This window comes from Phaenicophaeus curvirostris, chromosome 5, assembly GCF_032191515.1.
Source record: "Phaenicophaeus curvirostris isolate KB17595 chromosome 5, BPBGC_Pcur_1.0, whole genome shotgun sequence".
NCBI lineage: Eukaryota > Metazoa > Chordata > Aves > Cuculiformes > Cuculidae > Phaenicophaeus > Phaenicophaeus curvirostris.
Genome location: NC_091396.1, coordinates 33286080 through 33312168, shown reverse-complemented (window position 1 = coordinate 33312168; position 26089 = coordinate 33286080). Strand labels below are relative to the sequence as shown.

Here is a 26089-nt window from a genome sequence, read left to right as displayed (position 1 = left end):
GACCAAGGAATTTCTGTGTCCTGTTTTCCATCTTCTTTTCTAATTTACAGACATACTGAAACATTCAGCATTGTATGTGGGATGCAACATTTCTACAGTGTTAAAGGCCATATATGCATACACACAAAGATAATCCAGGTATTGCATATTATCCAGAAAGCCTTGTATATCCTTATCTGGGCATAGTTTTCCAAAGTGAATTTTGCATACTCATGACTTTCTCACTTTCTGAGTCAATTTAGGCAAAAGTGTAAATGCACACATTTCCTTTATACTTTCTTTGACTTAAATAATTTCTGACACTTTTAACGGGTAATCTGGAGACTAGGTTGAACATGACAGGTTTTTTTTTTCCATGGGATTCTCAGGTAGTCCTCCATTCTCCTGAACACATGCTGTGCCCTCAGCACCCAGGCCACCTTCTGTGTGCCACAGTGACCTGAAAACAGGCCAGAGATGCTGCAGAACTTTTGGGAATTAGACTGTATTTTTAAGGATAAACCAAGTTTGATTTGATATACTAGTGTTGGGAGAATGACTATTTGAATATGAAGGAGAAGAACTGGAAATCTTCTTGGCTTTTCCTTCCCATATTTCTTCTTGCCAAAATTTAGGACACGATACAACTGAAATAAAGTGACTCAAAGGCTTTTGGATTTTATTAGGTGTCCCACTTTCTTCTAGGCCTTCCTCAAATTATACTATAAGCTAATTGTTCTACTGTCTTTTTCAGTTACTTTGTTTTGTTATTTTGCTTTTATTCTGTCAGTAAGTCTATTTACTTGTCTAATTCTCAGGCAGATCACTTCCTCCCCTCTTCCCAGCATATGTTGTTAAAACAGGGGTGGTTAAAACTTTGTTCAGAAATAACTGGAACTGATTAGTCATGAAGGACTTGGTCAAGGATAAGGTGTGATTAAAGGATGAAATTGAAGTCCTTTTCACCTGCTTAATGGGTTTCCAAGATTAATTTTAAGTCTCAAAGTAACTCATCACTATGCTAAGAGAGGAAACTCATTTTGGATGGCTTTGGAAGGCTTTCTATAAGAAGAATCCTATTCTTGATGTTCTTTACCCCCTCTAAGAAATAGACAGGTTTATGCTTTTACAATTCCATATGCTTTGAGCGACAGTTAACAAAATACCAAAGATTTACCAAATAATTACAGGAGTTTGATATAGTAAAGTTACATACTTAATATTGGCTTACAGTAAGCCTTACATGTTAGGATCTGCTTCTTATGTCAACAAAGATACCATAGTCACCCTCACAACTTTTAGTAGCATAGCTGCATTACTCCTTGTAGTGACCTTCACATTTGGGGAATGGGTTCCTGTGATTCCCTTTGTCTTGTGAGGTCCAGACCCTGCACAATCTGTGTTTTTTTCAGTCTTTTGGTTTCAGCAATTACTAAACAAATAGGTATTTAACTGTAGCCTTATTTAACTTGAAAGGAAATGTAGTTCTAAATTTACCAATTTCAATAGGTAACCCAAGACATAACAAAAAGTCACAGTCTTTTTCTTCCATTGATTCAAACCTGAAGAAACCAGATATATTAAAAAAAAAAATGGGGAGAAGGCTGGGGTTCAGACAGTCATTTCAAGGCATCAAGCTATGATGTGGAAGTTATTTTCAAGAAACTCATTTCAGTGTGTTTGCAGACCTGGTCAACTTACTATATTACTTACTCTCAGTTCACAATGTGAAAGTTGCCTTCGCAACCATAAAACTAGAAATATGCTTTTGGAAAGGGAAGAAAAGTTTTACCATGAAAAAAGTTTTATCTTGATATTCTACTTGGACCCTGTCCAGTTTGATCCTTCCCTGTCATACAAAATGGTGTAGTAGTAAGGTCTTGATCCTGAAGATTCCCAGGGTGCTGTGTTACCTCTGAGTACCTGTACCAGCCTGGGCGCTAAGGGCCTGCAACACTTGCTCACATTTTACCTGTAGAGAGAAGAAAGCTCACAATTTTTCCATTTTCAACTACATAAAGTTCTCTGCAGAGAGAAAGAAAATAGAGACATCCTGCTTTCATGTTCTTCTTGTGGTGGTCCTTTAGCTGGCCACACCAGATCGTGTGCAGCCACACGTGCCTAGGAACCCAGAGCTTAGTGCTCTTGAGCACACATGCATTTACGTGACTCAGAGTAAGTTCCACTCCTCTGGTCTGGTGGCTGTTAACAGAACAGGAAGCAGGGCCTGTTGGGAGGATTTATTTTAAGAAGCTGTTGTACAATTTTGGTTCCTTTTGGCTGCAGTGTTTGTTGTCAGCATGTGGCTGCTCTCTTGAGGATGCTCTGAGTGAGCTGTAAGTCTGTCATTGTTTCTCATTTGCCTTGCTGTCCTCCAGACTTAGTGTGATCTCCGGGTGCTCTGCTGATCTGTCAGGTCAAGCTCCTTGGATGCCACTTCTCAGATGGTAACCAGCAGTAGTTCACCCTGGCTTCTCCGAAACTTGATCAACTTTCTTTAAAACTAAAAGTGTAGTAGTCTACCAGCATATTCCTGTGATACATACAGCCTTCAGGGAACTTCTGCATGTACCATGCTCTGAGGGTAGTACAGCTAGAAGCTGCTGTACAAAATGTACATTTACTCACAGTCTGAAAGTAGGTTTAAAAACAAAAGGTAGAATAATATAGATCATCCTGTAATATATTTCAGAAATACCACTAGGAGGATCTTTATAGTCATTGCAATACTTTACCTCTGATGCTTCTTAATACTTTCTGAAATGAGATGGGTTTATTATTTAGAAGGCTCTGAGCAGTAGAAGTGTCCTTAGCCTGGCAGTTTTGCTGCTGGTCTTTCTAGCAGGTGGGGAATAGGACATGAGTTCTTCCTTATCACCAGTGCCTGGTAGGTAGACAATACATTTGGAGTTATTTTGGTTTGCTTTTAGCCTGATGGTGAATATTGACATAAAGCCTGAAGCAAAATGGTAGAGGAAAAATGAAGTTTTTTACTTAAGTCATCAGTGATTTTCAAGGAAACTAAGATGGCTTAGCCTGGTGCATTTTCTAGGAGTTGGATATACTGTGCATTGCTTTCAAGATTTTCATGCTGAACAGCACTGACTTCATGAATCTTTTGTTTTTCTGGTCCTGGAATAGGCTTCCAAGCAATATGAAATAGGACTACGGAAGCGATCTAGTGCATCTAGTGACCCTGTACTTGTGGACTTGGTGATTGTGAGGCAACACCTCAAATACTATGTTCAGTTTTGGGCACCTTGCTGCAAGAAGGACATCAAGATGCTGCAGGATGTTCAGAGAAGGGCAACAAAGCTGGTGAAGAGCATGAGCCTTATGAGGAACTGCTGAGGGAGCTGGTGTTGTTTAGTCTGGAAAAAAAAAGAGGCTGAGGGGAGACTTTATCGCTCTCTACAACTACCTGAAAGGAGGTTGCAGAGAGGTGAGAGTTGGTCTCTTCTCCCTAGTAGCTAGTGAACAGGACAGGGGAAAATGGCCTCAAGATGCCCCAGGGGAGATTTAGGTGGATCTTAGGAAGAATTTCTTTACTGAAAGTCTTACCAGGCATTGGAACAGGCTGCCCAGGGAGGTGGCTGAGTCACTATCCCTGGAGTTGTTAAAAGATGAGTGGATGTCGTACTTTGGGACATGGTCTAGTGACGGACTTAGCAGGGCTGGATCGATGGTTGGATGGACCTTGATCTTAAAGGTCTTTTCCAACCAAAACCATTCTATGATTCTATGATTCTGTAAGCTTCCCGATGTCAGTCAAATTCACTTACACTCTCTGTCTTCTTGCTTGCAGTGTTTGCAGTGTTTTCCACAGCATTGTCTTAATAGTATCAGGTTATTTGTTTCCCTTCCTTAATTGCTAGTTATAAAAAACCTGTCTCTTACTGACTTACTTAGTCAGTAAAGGCAGAAATTGAAGAACAGTTGGCTGGATTAGTAGAGCTCTGAGAATCCAGTCATGCTGGTTTTCTGAGTGTACTTAGCATTTCTCTTTGATGCTGTGAGTTCTATACAGTGAAGGGTGAATACAAAAGTAGAATGTTGGTACTAGTCCAAAACTTCAGATGTTTAGCATTTGTTATCTGAATTTCACATACCTGCGAAAATGGGCTCAAGGTTCCACAACAGAAGTTTTCTTTTGAGGTTTCTGCTTTGATTTTGGTTGGATCTATCCAGAAAATGTCTTGTGGTATAATATTTGAATTTTTGCAGGTTTTTCTCCATCAGGAAATAAAATTCCTGAATCTCTAAGACAGCAGCAGAAGGTGAAATAAGATAGAAGAGGCTCATTTAGGCAATTTCATGCATGTTCAGGTGTTTAGTTCTTAGATTTTTCTAAGTTTTGTTTATAAGTTTGGTCTGGCTCTGATGTCATCCAAAGTGATTAATCTGCTTCTCACCGTCTCCCAGGTGAGTGAATCACGCTGTGTTCTAAGATGCACTATCAACATACAGAGAGATTGAGATGCACTAGAAAACATACTGTACAGAGGTCAAACCCTTTCCATGGAGGTGACAACTAGTAGATAGATGGAAAGGTCCTTTCCTGGTTTTCTAGGTTGTCCACTTTTGATTTCCTCTGTCTAGAAAAAGGTGAGGCTGAGAAGGAGGCAGGCTTGCCTATCAAAAGTATAAGTTTCTCTCCCGCTATCAAGTACCATAGCTGTGAAGATTGTTTTCTCCTTCCTGCTAAGTCCTTTGGCACTTCTGCTTTTTCCTCAAATATTAATTCGCAGTATCCACTGGAAGAGATGGTCCTGTTAGGGACAAAAATTTGTTTATCTCCCCCTACCCCCACTTTCATTCTTTTTTTAATTAGACAGGAAAACTGCATCATTGGAGGAATAAAAATCAAGTTTCTTTTTCTACATCTGCTTTTCTCCCCAACCTTTCATCTGTTGATTTGACTGATTTGCAGCCCTTCCTTCCCCCCCTGCTGTTAACTAATGGACTTTGGTATTAAGCCAGCCTTTCAGTGCACACACCACCATGCAACGAGAGTGTGTGCAGCTATTCTGTCTGCTTTGGAAGGCTACAGATGCAGCCAGAGCTAGAACAATTCCTGTATTGATCCTGCACTTGTCAGTTAATCCGTCATAAGGCATGGGAATCCTAGCCCCTTCCACATCTGCCTGCATGACTGCAGGGGGAAAACCAATTCTCTGAAGCTCTCACCAGGGAACAAGAAAGCAAAGAGAAATGGGACCTCGCTGGGCTGGAGGGCTGTGAGATCGCCTACCTGCTCCACCCTTTCTCCCCCCTCCCTTCACGGCTCCTTTTCATCCTCCTGCAGGTCAGCAGGATCAGGTTTATGTTAGCAAATCATGAGGCTTATCAAATAAATGCTGCAGCAGCAGGTGTTTGGCTGTCTCCGCAGGCCGAGTCTAACAAGGTTGATATTGTGTCTGTGGCCAAAGTAGTGCAGTAATTACTTTTCTGGGCTTGGAACCCCCGAGAGGTTTCTGGGAACCAGTTAGAAAAACAAATCTTGCTAAGAGCAAGGGATTTTTAAAAAGGAACAGTGGTGCTCTCTGTGCCAGAAGAAGTGGACACACATTTTGAGTGCAACATCCCGCATGGTGCCCCATCCCCCTGTAACTTGCTCTTGTTACAGGGGCCCGGAGCAGAGGCAAAGTGCTTCAGTCTGGTCACTCACATTGGGACAGACAGCTTATTTTGGCCCACAGTGGCAAGTGGAAAGGCAGCTGCTTTCTTTAAAGACGTTAGTGTGGTACTGCAAGAAGAGTGCACGCTGGGTTAGGGGGACCCTGGCGTGTTTGCAATTCCATCTATATAATTCAATCTGACTTACCAATCAGGAGCTGCATAGCATAGCATTCCCACTGCTGCCTGTTGCTTGCTTTTTGAGCATATTGTCTTGTAAGTTATGAGTCCAGAAACTGAGTTACAGGCCATGATGCAGCCTATTTACAGCAACCTAAGAATGAGATCTCGGTGCCCAGCTCCACTGTGCCATGTTACTTTACCTCAGATATTCCATTCCATGCTGTGGAGGGGAAGGTTAAAACAGGTCTGTAAAGTGATGGCATTTTGAGGCAGCAATCTTCATTGTTCTTTTTGAAAGAATATTGATCATTTAGGCCAAAGCTTTTCCCTGTACCTGATTATTACACATCATAATGCCTGCTCTCATAAGGTCATTTAAACCAGGTTTAGTAATTGCAAATATGTCCTGAACTACTGGACATTTCTTCTGCTCCTATGTGGTTGTCCAGGAGACCAGAATTTCTAAGTGAGAAGAGTAAGAAAGTAAAACTGATTAGACATTCATAGGACTGCACATTAGATAAGAGCGTGATATGTTTAAAAAATACTTATCTTTTATAAAGAACCTATAAAATTCTTGCAATCTATAAAGAAATTTTTAGGCATCTTTCTGTGCTGTTAAATCAAGCTGCAAAGTAATGGTTTTGTAGCTAGGAAAGTTAGCATTTCTTTAAAGTCTGGCAGTGCTTTCTCATTCCTTCTTATGTTAAGCTCTGATTTTGCATATTACCTCGTACAGACCTTTAGTCCAAAGAGACCATGCCATTCATTCAGTGTTCTTCAGTGTTTTGTTCTTGCTGTATTGTTGTGCTGAACATACTGTAACTGAGTGTGCTGTGAAGCTCTGCTGTGAATTACATGGCATGCTAGTCTCCAGTGTTTAGTTTCGTCCTTGGAAAACTGTTCACTTGGAGGCAAGTGCTATGGGTAGGTCAGACAGTTGCTTCTCCAGGGTACTGAGTGACTTTCCATAAGCAGTGCCTGAGCGTAGCATGTTATGTAGAGCTACTTTACTGTGAAGATTCTGTGATTTGCCTGCTCTGCTCTTCGAAAATGGTGCTAAGATTGCTGCCATAGCAATTTCCCCATGCTGTAAATGCATACAGATCAGGAAAAATTCGGGCAGGTTACATACCTCTTAAGATGGCCAAGACGGTTCTTTTAGAACTTACTACTTCAATTTGGGACACAGCCACACAATACAGGCAGTTTTGTTTAATGTGATACTTTAATTTGATTTTTTTATATGTATTGCTGAACCATTTGTGCAACATTTAGAAGGACACACAAAGCAGCGTAACTAGGATAGATTTTTTTCATCATATATTTTGCAAATATTCAGGAAAGATGGCTGAAAGTTACCTGGAGGACGCATTGCTGCAGAATTTGGCATACTTGCCTATCTTTACTGAAATCTCAGATTCTGGGGGGAGATGAAGGTGCGTATATTTATTTTTCTGTAAAAAGCAACTACCAACTATAGCCAACTATAATAAGTTATGTATGTTATTAATACCAGAGGGTAGTGGATCAGTAGGAAGCTGCTAAGGACTGAGCTCTACAACAGTGTTACAAAGAGGCTGAGGCATGTTAGGATCGGTGTTGCAGTGGCAGAGCTGTGTATGAGAACCTCACACATGACTTATCAGCGTTCACCTGAGTGTAACCAGACATGAGCCAGAATATATTTGCTATTAATATTGCAGCTGTTGTTTCTTGCTTAGTTTTTTTTTTAACTTTTGTGATTAGAAGAATGTGCCATCTTGTGTGCGGCTGTGTGTTCTGGCAGTGGATGGTTGAAAGTGCTTACAGTTTCCATATCAAAGCAAGAGCATGCCTTCTCTCAGCCCAAACCAGTTACAAAAGTACTTCATAAAGCTTAAGAAATAAAAGGCAAAGAGGAAAACAAGTGGCAGTGGATTAGACCAAGCTATTTTATGTACTGTGATGTTTTGTATAGTTGTCTGGAAAGAAACAGAAGAGACCTTTTGAATATCAATGATTGGAAATAATCTTTATTACTGATTAAGTTCACCTTTGTCAAAAGGATGATTATTTAAGTATTAGACATCTTTTACTCCTGTGGCATGAAACTGATTCAAAGACTTGGCCTGGTAAATCTACTGTTAAATGACTCGTTAGGTTAAATAAGGGAGTTGGAATGTATTTAATGTTAATATTACATCCCTACATACTGTATGATATTTCTCTTCATCTGTCATCTAGTGAAATATATTACCTGAGTATTGGATGTCATCTGCATGTTGTGTAGAGTCCTCTGAAGGCTGGGGACTGGCTTGGATATTACTTTTGCTTTTACAACCTTTTCTTTTTTCGCAGTTGAAAAAATTGTTGGTATTGGCTATAAAAAAATGAAAATTTGTTGGAGTTTTCAGGAATTGGTAATGAACAACACAGTTCTCACCTAACAGTTGGTTTCTATTTAAATCTGAGCTATTTCAGAAAGAAGAAAAAGGGACTCTGCTAAACAGCCTGAAGAGAATGGATTTTTTTCCATTCTTTAATGGAGCAGATTATTCCCAGCCTTCTAATGTAGAAAATGCTGACATGATTGGAATTACATGGACCCCTGCAAAGACTCTCCTCTAAAATAAAATTCATAATAAAGTAATTTCTCATTGGATTCCCAAAACAAGGTAATGGTGTGATCTACTTAACAGATGCTAAAAGCACATCTATCACTTAAATTAAGTCACTCTTTTTTTCTTGATTAAGAACTGCTGTTAGTCCATGATCCAGATTCATCAACCTCATCTTTTCTGTAGCCCATTTTCATTCATGGCCTATGGTCAAACCAGGAGTTTAAATCTCCAAAATTAATCTTAAGCCCTTAAGATACCATATGATTTCTGACCCAGCAAGGGCTTAGGTCTCACAGTAACATACACAGCAAGAAAGGCCTTCCCATTTCTTGACTGAACCTACCAAGACCCACTGCGGAAACACACCAGAGTGATAGTGATGCAGTTGCTCAAGATGCCATCAGTGTTTCCAATGGGACTCCTGAAATGCAAAACAAAAGCATTTTCTTCAACTGTTGATAAGCTGACCACAAGAGTTAACATATTTTAGATGTGATTTAGCTTTTCATGGTATTTTCTAAGCCTATGATGATTAACAATAGCCACTGATCAGTTACTTGCATGTTATATGCACATATTTTGTATTTGGCAGCCAATCCTGATGTGACTGTGAAGTATGCATAGTGATTTCCTAAGCAGAATTTCTCTTCTGGGCAGGATTATGTATTGAGCTTTTAAGCATCATTTGACCACTCAGTGTTGTTTGAATGACTTGTCATATTCCTCCCAAATGTTTTTGCATTATCAACATTTATTTTAGCAACCTGCTTTCAATTAAAAAGTGATAAAATGAGCCTTTGACAAATTTGTCATGAACTAATTTCAAGTGCTCGTATATTCCAAAAAGTGAGTCTGGGGCAATGGCTTACTAAAACATGCAGATGCAAACTTTTAGAAGAATTCACTGGGGAATCTCTTTTGAACAACTGCTTGTGCAGAACTGCTTCTTGTCATCCCCAAGACAAGTGGTTACCACTACGATTTAAAATCTATGGAGATAGTGAGGCAACTTTTAGGAAATATATCCAGCAGAAAATAAATAGTACTCAAGCCTTTACGTAAGTTAGTCTGATTAGCCTTGGGAATGCATACAAACTCTACGGTGCTTGCTGTGAACAGTGCGTGACTCAACCTGACTTTGAATTTAGAAAATCCAAATAAAATTTCAGAAAGTTCTAGCTGGAATGGTGAAACTTTCCTTGTTGACTTTTCGGAGTGTGAGCCATCTTACAAATGGTTCGTGCTGTTAGTGGTAAACAAATAGGATTTTGAGGTCCATTGCATGGGAAGCATAAAGTCTGTGGTGTCAGAAGTAAGTCCAGTATGTCTGGAAATCATAGACTTCAGTTTTCCTTATTAAGCTATTGAATTTGTCTGTTTTCCTGTCTTTCTGAAGTTGTCTTTCTCAGAAGTCCCACTTTAGTCCTTTTTTCCTTAAATGTAACTTATCTGTGCTAGTTTTTTGAGGAAGTGGCAATAATATTAAAATATGTGTATCAACCTATATATATGTGTGTATCTGTATTAGTAAGACAAATGTAAGGAAAAAATCCCTTATTTTTTTTTCTAATAGTTGCCTTGAGAGATAGAGACATTAGAGATCTCTTGAGAGATAGAGACATTTGAGAAACTCCAAAGGGTGAAGCATGGAAAACTGGAGTTAGGACAGGACCTGAAAAAAAGTCAAGCCTAAAGCTTTGTCCATGCTGCCAATAAATCTATTTTGCTCAATTTTGGCTAAGCTAGATAAACATTTTTTCTGGCATGTATAGGTGATGGCCCAAATTTGTTTGTTACAAGTAGGTTGAAAAAAACCTTTCAAAAATGTTTTTGCCTAGTCTAGCGAATTGTGCTAAATCATATTTTTACTTTGGTCAAGCAAATCTGGCCCCACAGAGGCTGGCCGAACACCGAGGCAGGTCAGACACAGTTGGATTTCATAGCTGTTTTTAAACTGTGTGGTTTTAGCTGTGTGGATGTGGCTTAACTGCAACGTCCTGCCAGAGCTCTCAGGGAAGGAGCACCCCAAGGTAGCATTCTCCAGCTCTGCCAAACAGCAGGAACAGTTCAAGCAGGGGAGATTTAGCAATTAGTGGTCTTAATGTCTGTAGTGTGAAATCACTGAAAAAAATGCCTGCAGCAGACTAACACAAAGAAAACGAGGATGCAAACAATTAGTGTGAGCGTGCATATTCTACAACAGCTTGCCTGTGTTTGGCTCCGTGTTTTACAACTGCGGCATGGTTGGGGCCTGAGGTAGATCAGACATCTGCTTGAAGATGGGGCGAAAAGTGGCTGAATATTGCCTTTGCCTTTGTCTCGTTTAGTGAAGGTTTGTTATTCACTTGGAAGTGGTGTAAGTGGCCTGCCTGGTGTGTATTCCCAAGGAGTCATTCTGCTGAGGGGAGGATCACCATGTGTAGACATTTGACTGTGGCCACTAAGACCGTAGCCAGGTTTCAGGTTGTAGTAGTGCTGATCTCTCAATTCATGGTCACTAGCAAGTGGCCAACTCATGGTCAACTTCTGCACCCGTTCTGGTGTTCATCAAACTCTGCAGTGAGTTGTTTAAGGGAGCTAAGAAATCTTTTCACTTTTTACTTCTGGGTTAGCCTTTTGACGCTTTTGCTCCCTGAGCCACCTTCTTGCAGAGAAACATAAGCACTAGTGCATGGGAAGCAGCAAGGCTGTATGAAAGAGAGACAGAAGACAGCATGGAACCATTTTTTTTTTTTACTAGCCATTCAGTTTCAGTCATTTGACTCCAATGTCAAACCATGTGGGACATTGTTTCAGGATCGCATACCCTCAGCTGCAGGTGGTGTAGTGCTGGAAAAGACCAGTAGCACAATCCCAATGCAAGTTCTATGTTCCGAATTTTTCCTATGAAACGGACAGATTTTGTGGCTTGGTATGGATCTGTACCTTGTGGTTGGTTGACCGAATCTACAAGTTTTTCCTGCAGCTGGCATATGTAGAAGTCCTCTTTGTGGATTTCATGGACTCTAATAATGGGTAGCTTAGTAAGCCAACCAGGGACATTTACAAGAACACTCCCCTCTACTCAGTCATCTATTTTCACTGAATTTCTGTAACCTCACATATGTTTGAGAACCCCTGTGCTTTGTCAAACTTGGTTGAAAGCAATCAGTGGTTGAAAATGTTATACATAGGGATACAAAATGTAATTGCAAAAGCAATTTCTCTGCATAGAAAACCACACCAAAAAAAGAACCCGATAAACAGTAGTAGGAGGAAAATGACACAACTGTATTGTTTTACTTCAGTGACTACAAGCAAGATTTCAGCATTTCTTCCTTCAAGCTATGTCTAATGTCCTATTGCTTCTTGCAACAGAATGTATTGCTTCTTGCAACAGAATGTTGCAAGTTGAACCTGTTTGTTTTAGTTGAGCTGAGAAAAGTCTGGACTTGTAAATACTAATCTAACACTTTTTATGTGAGTTCCAGTGCATGCAGAAGAACTAATAAGGACCTGTTAAACTGATTCTGGCTTAGAAATATGGTTTACAGTGCTCCATGGGATGTAAGGCATTAGTTTTGGGCAGCTAGCTAAAGGCATTTTCATCTTATTCAGCACCATTTTCTCTGGTGTGCCTCCATTGAGAGATTGGAGGAATTGGAGGAATAATGGTGAATTGAGCCACTCGGCCTGATTTTTCTGGTAGTCTGAGTACCTAGAGATCCTTACGCTGTTACTGGTTGCTTTCCAATAGTATCTGTGAGACCCCTATTAGTATCTAGAGCTCCACAATCTAAGTCACTGTGTACACACGAAGAATAAAAAGATGGCCCTTGCCCTTGCTCACTTCAGGTGTGGTTTTTGGTTCGTGCAGCAACTCAGCCAAAATGAACACCAAAACTCATGGCCAAGAAAATCATAAACAAACTCAGCTTAAAAAGACTGCATGATTCACCATGTAAATGTTGTCCTGTTGTACGCTGGAAACATTTCTGACTGCTGATTGGCATGTTGATGAATTCCTGCAACCAACATCATGTGACAAAGGGGCTAACCCAACATCCAGTGTTTCCTAAGTGGTCACAAATGGGATCACACTTCTTTACGAGCTCTCAGAAAGGGAAAATACATTTTTAAATTGCTGTATTAGCAAATAGGAAGGGCAGATGAGGAAAACCAAGAACAACATAGTTAATTGCAGTAAGTGCCCAAAACCAGAGAATGAATACCAGTGCTTTATAAAAGAGCGCTGCAAATAATTTGAGCAGTCCATTTTTCTTACAGAATTATCTAGCCCATAGCCATTCTCCATAGATGAACACTGCCCACCAGTCTTTGCCAGCCAAAGAGAAAAGGGAAAAAAAGCTTTGCACTGAAGTTGCTGTGCTCCTTTTTGGACTTGCAGTAGTTTTGCAAAGCTGTGTTCACAGTCATTCATTCTGTTTTCAGCAGTGTCCTTGACCATACCCCCTGCCAGTAACAGAACCTTTAAGTCCGAGAGAGAATAAACTTTTTCTTCTTTCTTTTTTTTTTTTTTTTAACCAACTAGCAGAGGATGTGCTGAGCCAAAATAGAAATAGTAAGGTCAGGGCAGGGCAGGGCCCTGCATTTCATTAGCCAGGCCTGGCTAGGAGTGATTAAATATGTACAAGAGGCTTTGAATAGATCCAGAGAGGAGGGATGACATTGTTGAATACAGAAAAATCATTCTTTGGTGTTATCAACTTACTAAATACAGGATGGTACTTAATTAGAGAGATAAAATTACTTTATTTTAATTATTTTAGTTTTGTAGTTTTTTTTTATTTTCTTTTGAGTGTTTCATATGTAGGGGAGAAGAGGGTCTGGGCAAAAAGCGTGAGCCTGGCTTAACAGAATCCACATAGCCTTGAGGTACGTATTGACCTAACCTGCAGTTCTCCCGAGTATAACTTGGTGAGAACCAGTAAAAATGACAAAATTATATTGGCAATGGAATCAATGCCCCGTTACATTTCGGAGGCACTCTGGTTAGGGAGGCACTCTTGGTTAGAAACTGGTGACCTCTGAGCACATTGCACAGTCTCTTTCATTAGATATGTTAGAGAGAGAATTTGAAAAGAATGGAGCTTTGAAGCCAAATAAAGTACTGAAGCATCACTAAAGTGATGCTTTGGCTGCCCAGCTTGAATTTGCTATTGGGGCTGCCTGAATTAAGGGACGTTTTATAGCTCTATTGTAATTCTTGTATGACAATCACATTGTTGTGTAGGCACCTAGGCACTGAACACTCAGGGTCTGTGGTCCTTTTCCATAGAAACTACCAGTCCAGCTGGTTAAAACTAGAAGATATTTACATTTGTGCAAAGCACTATCAATAACATGTGCAAAATTTCTAGGGACTATTTTCTTAAACCAGTCCATAGGAATTTGGTTCTCAACTGTATACCTCTTCTGAAAGACGATTCTTGCAGCAGCATAGCACTCCTTAATGTCACATTGAAAGTTCAATTCAGAATCAGATGGGATTTCTGAACACTCATTTTTGCATGAATCTTAAAATATCGTGAAAGCCTATATGTAGTTTCAGTAGTGCAATCCCTATGTCTAAACACCAGTGTGTTTACACTAGTAAAAAGATATTTGTATCATACTAATTCTTGTTACCTAAATACTGTATTTTTCCTTTTGGTCCAGTATGTCTCAACTACCTAAGAAATGTTTTCTTGGGCAGTGTCATAATCTTCACGCTATTGCAGTAAATATAAAGCTTACAAAAATTCCTTTCGTCTTCTCAAAGTCATTTGACAGTGGAGCTGACATTAATGGTCAGTTTGCCAGCAGAGGAAAATGGTTTGATTTATATGTTTTCTTGCAGAGATGTCAGGTTGACAGCCCTGGGAACAGAAATACTCAGCTAATTGCCCAAACATGCAGTATATTGCAAACTTTGCCAACCTTTCACAGTGATAGTATCTTGATCCTTGAGCGTGTGAGAGCATATCTAAGCCTTCAGAGGGCATTCAGCGCTGAATCCAGTAGGGCCTAAGAAGTACTTTTGTTAGATCTCTTCATGATTCACCAAGGTAAATAAGGTGAGTTTCTTTTGTTTAAAGCAATTGAAAAGCCAGCCTGGTAGTAACAGCTCCAAGTCAGAATTAACAAAAGATAGAATTAACAAGAGCTACGATAACTTTATCTTGAAAGGTTACAGATCCTACTTCCCATCCCACGAATAAGCACTTGCCCCTAGTCACTTTATCTCTCCCTGATGTTCCACTATCAGGAATGACCTATTGTGGGCCTGCAAGTTTAGGTTGCACATTTTTAGAGATTTCTAAACTAGCACCACTGTAAATTTAGTCTCTGAGGCTTGGTCTGTATTTGTCAATAGGTGGTTGCTGAATTAACAGTGTTGCTCCCGTGTACCCATCACAGCAAGTCATAACTGCTGACTGATTGTGAAACTTCTAATTCTTTCCCTGACCCTTCCCACACCTGCTCTTCTTCTTTTTCAGCTTTTCCCCCTCTTATTTCTCTCATCTATGCTCTTCCACATTTTCCTTCACCTTCTCTCCATCCAATCTTTTTCCACTTTTTCTGCCTGTTCTTGTCTCTGCCTGCATGTCCCCATTCCTGCAGCTCTTCCTTTCTTGCATTACATTTTTTTCCTTCATCTGTCCCTATGGCTTTTTCTTTCATTTATTCATCTTCCTACTGCTTCCTATTGCCTTCTCCTCATTGTCAGATGGAATAAGCAGCAGTGTTATGAAGAGCAGGATGCTATTAGCAACATTCTGCTAATCTAACCTGCGTCATTCCTCTGTCTTGTCCTCATACTTGTTACCAAGTTATACCATGTTACTTGTTATACTTGTTGTGTAGTTAATATATCAAATCTTATTATTTTCCTTCCTTTGCATTAGAAGTCTAGAAGGAGGGAAGGCAGTAGGGATGTGCTTATTTGTCCTTTTCTCCTCCCATGAAGACAAGTTGCTTCAACTGTGGCCTTTTTTCTGTGCATAAGAAGAGGTAGAGGGTCTGCCTTGAAATACTTGGCTTTTCTTCCCCTGACGTTTTCTTCCAGTCCCTTTTTTAAGTGAATGGAGAGGACTGATTTTCTTGTATTGCCCACATTCTTTCCTTTCCCTCCTCCCCTCTGCAGTCACAGTCCCTAATTAATTGAATTCCCTACTAGACCTTTTGTGAGTCATTTCAATTACCCATTAGTGAAGCAGCCTGGGATTTCTGCTGTGTTTTCACTCATCTTCCTGGAATTTCTCTTCTCCTCCTTCCCCCCCTTCCCCTTTTAGTCACTCTGGTCTGTGAAAAGCATTAGATGGACTTCAGCGCCAAGTGCCTATATTGTTTGCAGGCCCAGCTGCATACTTCCACACTCTGCCTTGTGCGTCACAGCTATTCATCTTGTTTTGTACTTGGCTCTGCTGCAGATGCTGTAAATATGGTAATTTTAGATTCCCTGATTGGAAAGGGTTGCAGGGTGGGTCTAAGTGGTAAGAGCACTGTTTGATTTACACTAGTTTGTTTGAGTTCCACAGAGTTTAGGATTTAAGGGTACAGCTGAAGTGAAACATGGTTTTAAGGACAGATTTTTTTCTTTAGGGTTAGGAGAGGGAAAAACGAGAGTTTAGCTTTGTGTACTGACATGCAAAAATCCTGCCCCAGAAACTCTAGGGAGACTGAAAAGAAATAAAACATGAGCAGGAGGTGCCTCCTTAGATTATTATATAGGATGCCTTCACACACGGATAGCTGTAAAATGTGGATAGATCTGAAAACTGAAAAAAATTGAAAAGGTCCAAGACAGAGAACTGTGAAAGGCCAAGCTGGAATTGGACAGAAATGCCATCTATACTGAAGTACTATAGACTTATAGCAATCCCCGAAGAAAGAAATCAATGAGCAGCTTATTTCTAGAAAATTTTGGAAATACTAGGCAGGACTGTAACAGATAACAGGCGTTATATTTCTGAAGAGAATAGGGCAGTGTTAAAGCCAGCTTGCTAAAATTATGATGTATGCAGTGACTGCCTGAAATCTGATGTCTGGAGTATCGTGTTTCTGCTCTGAAATTGCATTTGTGCAGCACATGAATCTTTCAGGCTTGGGGTAATTCTTAATTGATATAGAGATGCAAATAGCATCACTGGGAACTAACCTGCCGGAAATGTGTCCCACATGTTCCAAGTTACAGAAGTAATTTACAGTGCTCAAGCTATTATGATGCTTTCATATTATTATGATACTTGTCCCTGTGAGGTGAGAGTATTCCAAGAAAGAACTGACTTGATAATCAGGCTGTTGTGAGAAGGCTCTCTTTCCTGGCTTTCTGGCGGGGGCTCATTTGTTGAACTGACGGGAAGTGAATTTATGAGGGTTCCCTGCACATTGGTGTTCATAGGTACTTTTTTTCCCCTCATAGCTCTTTATCCAGTCAAAGGAGAGAGAGAGAATTGAACGGTGTGAAAGTACTGCTCGGTACAGACACATTAAGATGTTTGTAGAAGACCTCCTTGGAATTATTTTGCCTTTAATGTCTTGAAATCTTGGCCCCTTGGTGAAGAGCAGTGGATTGCAAAAGTTCATAGAATGACTCTGGAGTTCTGCTACTTCACAGGATGATGTTACTCAAGTCAAAACCAAGACAATGTAAAAGAGAGAATGGAGCTGGTGAAGAGTTGTGTATGAGTCCCCTTTTCCTTCATGGGGAGTGCAGCAGCAGCGCCTGTATTATTTTCTCTGAAGTGATCTGGTCATGACAGCATCATTTCTTAGCTGCCTTTGGTGTTGCTCTGTTTTCTTGCACATGCACCATTGCTAGTATCATGATACAAGTTTTTATGATTTGGCAGGTGTCACGCCTGTTTACGTCCTACATATCATTCCTTGGGTTAGGTCTCCCACTGGAGAGTCAGCTTGGTGGAGTTTGCTACACAGCTTCTGGGATGAGTGGGGGCAGCATCTGAAATGGAGCCTTAGTCCTACTGTCACTTCACCTGATAAGCACGTGCAGGATGATGGCAACTGTGCTGCGAGTGCTGATTGAATTGCCAAAGCTCTGGGCGGCTTTCTGTGCCTTTCCATAGTAACTTTTCTTTTCCTAGGAGTACCTGGTGGGACAGAGGACTTCTCCTGCTCTCAGACAAGAAAAAGAGCCATTTGTCACAGCACAGAGCATATATACTATGGGTGAAAACACTGTAAGCCCTTCCATCCCAAAATGCATTTGAAATTCATATACCTTACGTGGAACCTAAATTCTCCTCCTGTTGTGTTATTAGATTTCTTAATATGATTTTTGCCACTGCATAATTCTGCTTGGCTCCTACAGAGTACTGCTATGTTTTATTCCAGAGCTGTTTGTATCTTAGTAGTGGATAAAAACCTGTCATCAACTTAAATACTGTTGTTCGTTTTTTTGGTTAATAAAGGAGCTATAGAAATTTTAAGTTTATTGTATTATTAACTTCCCTTGGAGCTTTCACAGAAAGGTCTATGTGTATAAATAAATCCACAGCTTCTGAAAAATATGGTCCATTGTGGAGCTATTTTGGACTTCCATGGTTCTGGGCTGCAAAATGCCCTAGAGCTTGGTAGGTTCCCAGCTGCAGACTATTTTCATTACTGTATCTTTTCTGAGAGAGCAGCAAGAAAAATGTTGATTTCTTAAACAACTAAATAGTGACAGAGTTTTCTATTTTTACATATGTTTTTATACTCAAAAACTCGATTTAGAATTTGTCCACTAAATCTCTCTACACTGCAAAAAGTAGATGATAAATATTATTTTAATTCCCCTTGTCTCAGTATTACCCAAGGCACTGGTTCAATCTCTGTACACATAAGACAAGCTAGTGTTTGCTCTAGTATATGCCCATTTATAGCAGTTCTCTAACAGCACCTTCTCCCTTGACTGTCAGCCACTGCTTGTGCTCTGGATGAGGTGCACTGTTGGGAAAGGGAGTATATTGTGTAGCGTGAGAATCACATTGTGCCAACATAGTTTTCAAGGAACTTTAGTGGTTATCGAAGGCATGGCTATCCAATATTTTGGTTACAGAATCGTACCCATAAGATGTAAATAGATGATTAAATATCATCTGCCCAATCTTTTCTATTACATGCAGGCAAATTACTTGCTGGTTTTGAGGGAGAAATGGTCCTTTGGGTGGGATTTGCCAAGAGAAAGGGACGTGTACCCAAGTGTGCAGCCATAAGGCTTGTAATTTATCTGTGCTCTGTGCAAGTGGTTACTCCTCAGAGTTGTAGAACTGAGGGCAGAATAGCCCCATGTTAAGTAAATAAGTATGGAGGGTAAAGATGTCTAAGGTTAGTGAAGGAATAAAAAGGAGACGTTCCAGGAAATAAATTGCAATGTAATGATAGGGCAGATAGGCCCTTAGTATCTGTATTATTTTTGGAAGAAGGAGAAAGGAACGGGTTAGGATAATCAGAAAGATCAGGTTGGAAGAGTTGGTTGGTAAGTGCAAAGTATTGAAGCATGACTTTTCAGGTGATCTCTTGTTCGACATATTATCAATTTAAGTGGGCACTTGTGTGTAAAATACGCTTTCAAAAATACTTTGCAGAGCTGGACTGAATGGTGTGTGGAGCAGAAAATTCTCAACTCTTTCTGACCTCCCTAGCACCTTTCAGAAGCCGCTCAATACTTTGTTTTGTTCCCAAATTCATTTTGCTTGAGTGCTAAACCTCAGCTTCACTGGCAGCTCTTCCCAGCTCCAAGTTGATTAGTACACATGGCAACTTTTGGGGGTTCCTTCCTCTACCTGTTGCTGCATTGCCGTTTAATGGTATGAGAATAAGGCATGATAATGATGTTGAAAAATATCTGGCCCAGATATACCTTACTAACCCTTAACTAGGTTAGTATTTGAGCATGGGTTAGTATTTGAACCAGTTTAATCCAGAATTTCCTAGGTCCCAATTTTGTATCTAATTCTTCTGCAAAACAGATGTCTGATCTAGTCCCATCCATCTGGTGGGTTGCAAATGGCAGGTTAAATAGCATACATGAAACAGAGTGCATTTCACAGGGCATGCAGTTTACAGGGAGAAGATGGGGGAAAAAATCTCCTTTGAACTCATAGCCTTCCTCACAAATAACTTGTAAACAAATTATTTATTTAAAAAATAATGTATTAATCATGCTACCTTATTTTAATCTAAGCAGCTTGATGGCAAAGGTATGGCCTAGTCATCTGGTTCTCCCTGTGGTTTGTGTTTGATTTTGCAAACACTCAGTGCTTGGAGAAGGGTCAGTTTGCATTTCCCTCTCTCTCCATTATATTGTGTGCTTAGAGGGTTTTGTGTGGGCTATCACTCTTGGTTCCCACAAGATCCCACATCTGGTAAATAGGATAGAGTGTATGACCCCACTCCCAGCCACTTCTTTACCTCCAGCCCTCCCCGCCCATCATCTGAGAAGCTTAAACTAAAAGCAACATCTATGATGGCAAAGGTCCAAGTTTGAAATGTGTCCATTGTATGTGTTCAGTTCAAAAACAACATATCAAGGCGAGTGCAGTCCTTACAAGTAGCACCCCTGGGCCTTCTTTTATTCCAAAGCAGAGATGTTTACCCAAGGAAAAGAGGGAAGTGGCAAGGTAACACAGTACACATGTTGTGAAAATATGCAGGCAGAGACTGAAGAAAAAATAACATTCTGTCACAAGTAGCTGCCTTGTTCCTTAACTCTTTTTTTTTACTTCAGATTAGAACCAGCCATTTGTTGTCCTCTTTCAAGCACCTTCTGTAGTTTCCTGACAGCTAGCTGGAAGGATTGAAACCTGGATTGAAAAATGGGCTATGGGTCATGTTATTTTCAAGAGAGGAGAAGTAAAAATTCCCGTAACGGTCAAAATTCACAGGTTTGGATTTTGGTGGGTTGGGTTTATTTCAGAAAACCATTGGTGGATATTTTAATATATAACTTTAACTTAAAATGATTAATAAAGAACAGCTACAGGATCAGCTCTGGGTTTTCTGGAAATATTTTTTTGGGTTTTTTATTGGCGTGTTAGCACTTCTTTTGCAGAAACTGTTTCATCAACAGAAAGATAAGTCTGAGCAAGAGCCTGCAGGCTGGTATTCTTGCTTCTGGCTCTCCTGAGCCTGAATTCAAAGTACTGGTATATTCCCAGCCTTATGTTTAAGCAGATGGTTTCTGTTAGGAGTTACAAACCTTTCTGATCTTTTATTCTTTTGTGAATAAGTTCTCTTTTAAAAATATTTTTAAAAGAGACTACTTAGTTCACAGAAGTGCTAACTTATTTGGCCTGCTTTTTAGGGCATGAGTCTTCCTCTTGGGAACAGGGTTCACTACTTCTGCAGCCAAAGGGCACAGCCCAGAAAGGTAATGCTGTCCACTGGATACAATGAAAGAAAAGAAGGAAAGCAGGAGCAGGGTAAGAGGTACAAGAAAAATGCCATCATGAGGTAGAAAGTAGAGAAATTCAGCTGTAACACCCTGCTATATGGGGAGAACCAAGAAGTCCAGCAGAAGTCCTACTGTCTGTGGAGAATGAGGAAAGTGTAAGTGTTAATTGACTGTTGACTTTTGAACAGATGGGTGAGCAAGCAATCCCAGGCAGTGGAAGAGCATGCTTGGGGCAGTGCAGTGACACTGGGAGCGGAGGGACTGCATGAGTGGAGAACTGGCACCACATCACCTGACCAGGGCATACTCTGCATCCTCAAAGTTGTCTCCCAGAGCATCTTTATTATCTTTGCTTTAATAATGTGTTACAGTCCTTTCTGAAGAAGAAATTGAATGGGGTCAAAGGAGAGTATTGTCAGTATGGTCCAGTTCACCCATTACACTTCTAGAGGCTCATTGGCATTTTTTAATGGCAGTTTTAGTTAGAGTGGGTTTTTTCTTTTGCAATATGAAGACATTCTCTAGGAATTGGAATGGAAGCCTATTCCATACAGTTCACTGAATAAAGGGAGTTTTAATGAGTAACACAGATAAAAATAGTCATCTATTCTTAATCAGAGTTAACTCCTTCAAAATGAGAATAAGCAGCACAGTCTTAAGGGTAGAAGATGTTGGTGGAAACAAGGAGCTCCTTAGTTCTAACATCTGCTCAGCTCTGGACTTTTTTAGTTACAATAGATAACATGGGTAAACACTTCCATCTAGTAGTTAATAATACTGAACTAATTTGTGCAAATGTGTGGGATATTTAGTTACCATTTGCAAAACCTTGGGAGGATATAAATTTCCATATTTGTGCTAATTATTTGTGACAGTGCATCATACTGTGTGGTGTGAAAGAAAACTGTTAAATTAACTAAACGAATGTATCTCTTCAGATCCCCTTGTGTCCATGCTACAAGTGATGAGAGCCCACCGATAAAAAATAAAACTGATTGAGTCAAATTTTCTCATCACATCACTTGAGTTGCAACAATTTATATGAAGCTATTCCCTTCATTAATGTTAGGGCTTACTGAGTCCAATGTATTTATAAGCAAAATCTATAAATACCAAGTTTATCGAATGAGAAGGTCTGATGTTGTAACCTGTATCTATTTTCATTAGGGTTTTCTGCACCAGAGGTACAACAATCATTGTGGAAGTGTAAGTTTTATAGCCTTCAGCTGCAGAATGAGCCCTTTCAGTGGTACAAGCTCTCCCACATTCACACCAGAAAGCTGACTTGGCTTCTGGAAATAGTATTGAGTGCCTACACTGATTACTCCTACTGTGTAACCAGTTGTCACCTGTTTTTGTGTACAAAGGCATTAATGAAAGAATACTTATTGGAATAGTTTAATGGTTAGAGGAAGGTAGTGCAATTCAGGACTATGCTAGGCAGTAGCTTAAGTACACTCAGGGATTGTTTGCAAACCACGTTAACTATCTGTGTAGCACCTCCCTGTCAGAAAAATGGGTGAAAGAATATAACCACTTAGCAGGCTTTGCTGCTCCTAAACTGTTTGCAGAGACTTAATGCTCTGAATTGCTAACTATTCTTATTGAAGTATGATTTATTTAAATTTTTTTTTTTGGTCGTCTTGGTGTGATTGGCTGTCATAGCAGTAGCCCTGTTTTCATATGACATACTGTACTCACTATTGTTTGAAATTGCCATTAGAACACTTGACAATAACGTTTTCATTCCAAACTGGCTGGTATTTTTTCCAGCACTGATTTTGTTTCTTTTCCTTTCCTGTTTATCTAAAGTAGCTGAAGGAAAAGGACACATTGCGTCAAGGCTGATAGGACAAGAATTAGACCTACTATATGTGCTGGTTGTATTCAGGCCTACGAGCATTTCCTTTCTCCTCCCCCATACCCAAAGCCAGCTCTGCTCCATTCTTTGTGGCAGGCAGGATATTGAGATTTACAAGACTTCTACTCTTTGAGGTACTTGGAGACAACCGTTCTTTCACATTTCTTTGCAAAACCTGAGCCTGACCAAAATAAGCACAGGGATCATAAGGATGGAAAACTTTGTATTCCCCACATTTCAGGTAGTGTGCTTGCCCTGGGAGTAATAGTAATACTATACCAATATGAGATTTGCTGTGATTTGGTGCTTGGGGTCAATTACAATTTAAAACTTGGTCTGGGCTTAGCGCAGAGCCAAATTCTGAAGTGATTTCATTCTGCTGCATGCATGTTTACTCCTGCGAGGGTATGGACATGATGGAAGAATTTGACCTTGTGTAGTTGCAAAGGATTTGTAAACACACACAGAAATCCCGCCAGTTTAATTTAAATCAGTTGAACAGATTTACTGAAACTTATGCCACACCCACGTTCCTCAGCTGTTTAAGCTACATTTCAGTAAGTGCTTACACAAGGGTTTGCAATAGTTCAAGTAAATTGGATATAAACTGCACATTTACTTAAAGCGGTATGATTTTCCTACATAAACAAGAATAAAGTAAACCTACGGACAACCCCCTTCCTCCAGACCCAGCTGGAAGGTATCAGTGAGCCCAGTTACTTACCACGGTCCTCTGTCGGCCACCTCCAACTGCTCGGTCATGGATGGAGTTTGTGTATACACTCCCCAACATGTTTTGGGGTGGAGCGTGAAAGTGAATTAGCTCAAACCACTTGTTTAAACTGATGTGACAAATCCTGCCTGAAGTGCATTAGGGAGTGTTCACACTGGTGGCTCTGCCAGCTGCTGGGGAGACGGCAGCCCTGAGCAGGGTGGCAGTTCAAGGCAGCTGGAGGGCAGCAATATCTCAGACTAGGACAGCTCTTTGCAGAGTGAGTGCCCGTCGCCTAACTTGCGCACGAACTAGGTTGCTTTCACCAAGCTTATTCACATTTTACCCCTTGCTGAAGAATTCAAAGTTGATTTAATTTACAAGTCAAGGAATGGCAACTTCTATCCACTACTGTGCCAGTGTTCTAACTGTCATGCACTGGAACTGTAAATCTACTGTAAATTATTTCCATTTCCCAGCTAGTCCAGAATATTCAAGGGACCAGGTTTCAGTTCAAAATCCAAAAGGACTCTACTTGCCATTTCTCTTCACAGTAGTTTATTGTCTGTAATTCTAACTCTGGAATATCTTTGCACAGCTACTTCTCAGTTTCACACTTTGTTTGATTTTGCTTTGTTTGCCATTGCTGCCCAAAGCAGCTCTTCAGTGGAAGTAAGTGGGGTGGGGTCCAGCTGCCTCTGTCATAACCACAGAAGATCTTTTCTAAATATCTTTAAAAACACTTTAGCATTAAGGAGCGAACATGCAGAAGCTCATGGGCTACATTCAAAAGCAACTGAAAAGTGGATCAAATAGTGTATTTCTGCATTTCCCCAGGGTTCAACTACATAGCTGTTTAAACTGCTTAGTCTACTGTGCTCCTACTTATTCAGCTCCCAGCTGTGCGTTTCCCTCCTCTTTTGCACTGGCACTAGCGCTTTCCTGACCTGAATAGCTGCATGAACTGGCTTAAACTGGCTGAGAAACAATCCCGGAGAATTTTTTTTAGGCCACTCAGCTGAGACTGGTTGAAGGTGCCATGGAACTGCATCTTTAGATAATCATTCATCAGTTCCTCTAAGCTTACCCGTTACATAAGGGAGTGCTGGCTGGTGCTGTTTCCAGGACAGTTTGGTGGCCTGTGTTTCATAGCTGACTTAGAAATGCAGTTCTAAATGCAGTTCCATAGAGACAAGCATTCTTAAAAGCACTTTAAAAAATGTCCTAAGTTAATTGCTGTATGAGCTTGTTGAACATCGTGAAGGGTTCAGTTCAGTGGGATAGTACAAGTCTGCAGACTTTGGCATTTTGCACTGTAAAACTTGGCTTACTTTGTGTCTAACAATTACTAACAGTAAATTAACAGTTTGAAGGCATTTGCTTTTCAGAAATCTGTAGTAGGAGCAGGGGTTAAACTTTGCTTTTTGCTGTAGCCCGTTTCTTCTCCCTCCCAGCAGAGCTGTTGGTCGCCTTGATTGCTTCTCCATAAGGGATCCTCAATCTGTGTTGGCACACAGGACTGCAGGAGCAGCGTACACATCCAGGATGGGACCTAGAACAATGGCTATAAAATGGAGAGTGGCAGATTTAGACTGGACATTAGGAGAAATTTCTTCATAATGAGAGTGGTGAGGCCTGGGAAAGTTGTGGATGCTCCGTCCCTGGAACTGTTCAAGGCCAAGTTAGATGGGGCCTTGGGCAGCCTGGTCTAATGGGAGGTGTCCCTGCCCATGGCAGGAGTGGTGGAATTAGATGATCTTTAAGGTCCCTTTCAACTCAAACCATTCTATGATTTTACGATTCTATGATCTGTTAAAGAGTTTAAGGTTCTTTTGGACATGTTTGGTCATTTAGATATTTGAATTGCTGTCATCTTATTGTTGATGGACAGGAACAATGATTGATGCAATTGTCTTAAGTTTTACATTACAAGATCTTCTTTTTATCTAATGATAATTTACCATAGCCTTTGAGCCAAAAGATGTTTATATAAGGGACTTGTTTCTGGATAGATTTGATGGAAAGTTTATTGAAAAAGATCTTCCTTGAGTTAGGCAAAAAGTGGTTGTCTTATAAGTGATTGAAAGCAACTCTTCTTTTTTTAAGAAAGTCTGTGGTCGTCATTTTTGAGTACAGATTGTACATTATTGGTGTATGAATGGGATGTTAGGAAAAAAAAAGGGAAATTATTTTTATTTTCATATTATACGGCTGGTGGTACTCTAAGCATGCTCCAGGACAAACTTGAGTCCATTTTCTTCTGGAATTCCTTTTTCTGACTTTTAGGAACAGTTGCATCACTGGAAGGCAGTACTAGGGAATGAGAAGTTAAGCTGTATTACCCTGCTTCACAGTACTCCCCCATGGCATCTTGAAGGAACAAAATGAGAAGCACTGAGGAGTGGAACCATGGCAGTGATGGGCTGGGAAATTGTTGAAGCAGAGGAGCGTGGGAGTGACAGCCTTAAAGAGGATTAAGATTGGGGTGGGGTAAGAGTAGATCCACATAAGGCGGTGTAGCTTAAAGGGACTGATCTCCAGACCTTAAATGTACACTGAGGTTTTTGAATCTCACTGTTGTACTGTTATATAGCAATTGGTTGATATTTGCTTTATTCCACTCTTGCCTTTAGAAAGAACAGTGCTGCTCCTATTTATGTAAGCAGTTAGAAGTATACATGTTAGTTCTAAAGCTATCTGAACCCTAAAAATAACAGCATTTTTCTGTGATAGAATGTTTGTGGGTAATGCAATTT

The 26089-nt window shown here is 40.2% G+C and overlaps 1 protein-coding gene across 6 annotated transcripts in view; it reads left to right on the top strand.

Annotated features, from left to right (window-relative positions):
* Positions 1-26089, top strand: part of RAD51B (RAD51 paralog B) — a 447787-nt gene that overhangs the window by 333197 nt on the left and 88501 nt on the right. Inside the window, exon 12 of one of the 6 annotated variants that reach the window (XM_069858281.1) lies at positions 16786-17046. The exons of the other annotated variants lie outside the window; for them this stretch is intronic. Coding sequence (XP_069714382.1) covers positions 16786-16820 — 35 coding nt within the window. The 3' untranslated portion in view covers positions 16821-17046. Of the gene's footprint in view, positions 1-16785; positions 17047-26089 lie in introns of those variants that run through there. 6 annotated transcript variants of the gene reach the window in all.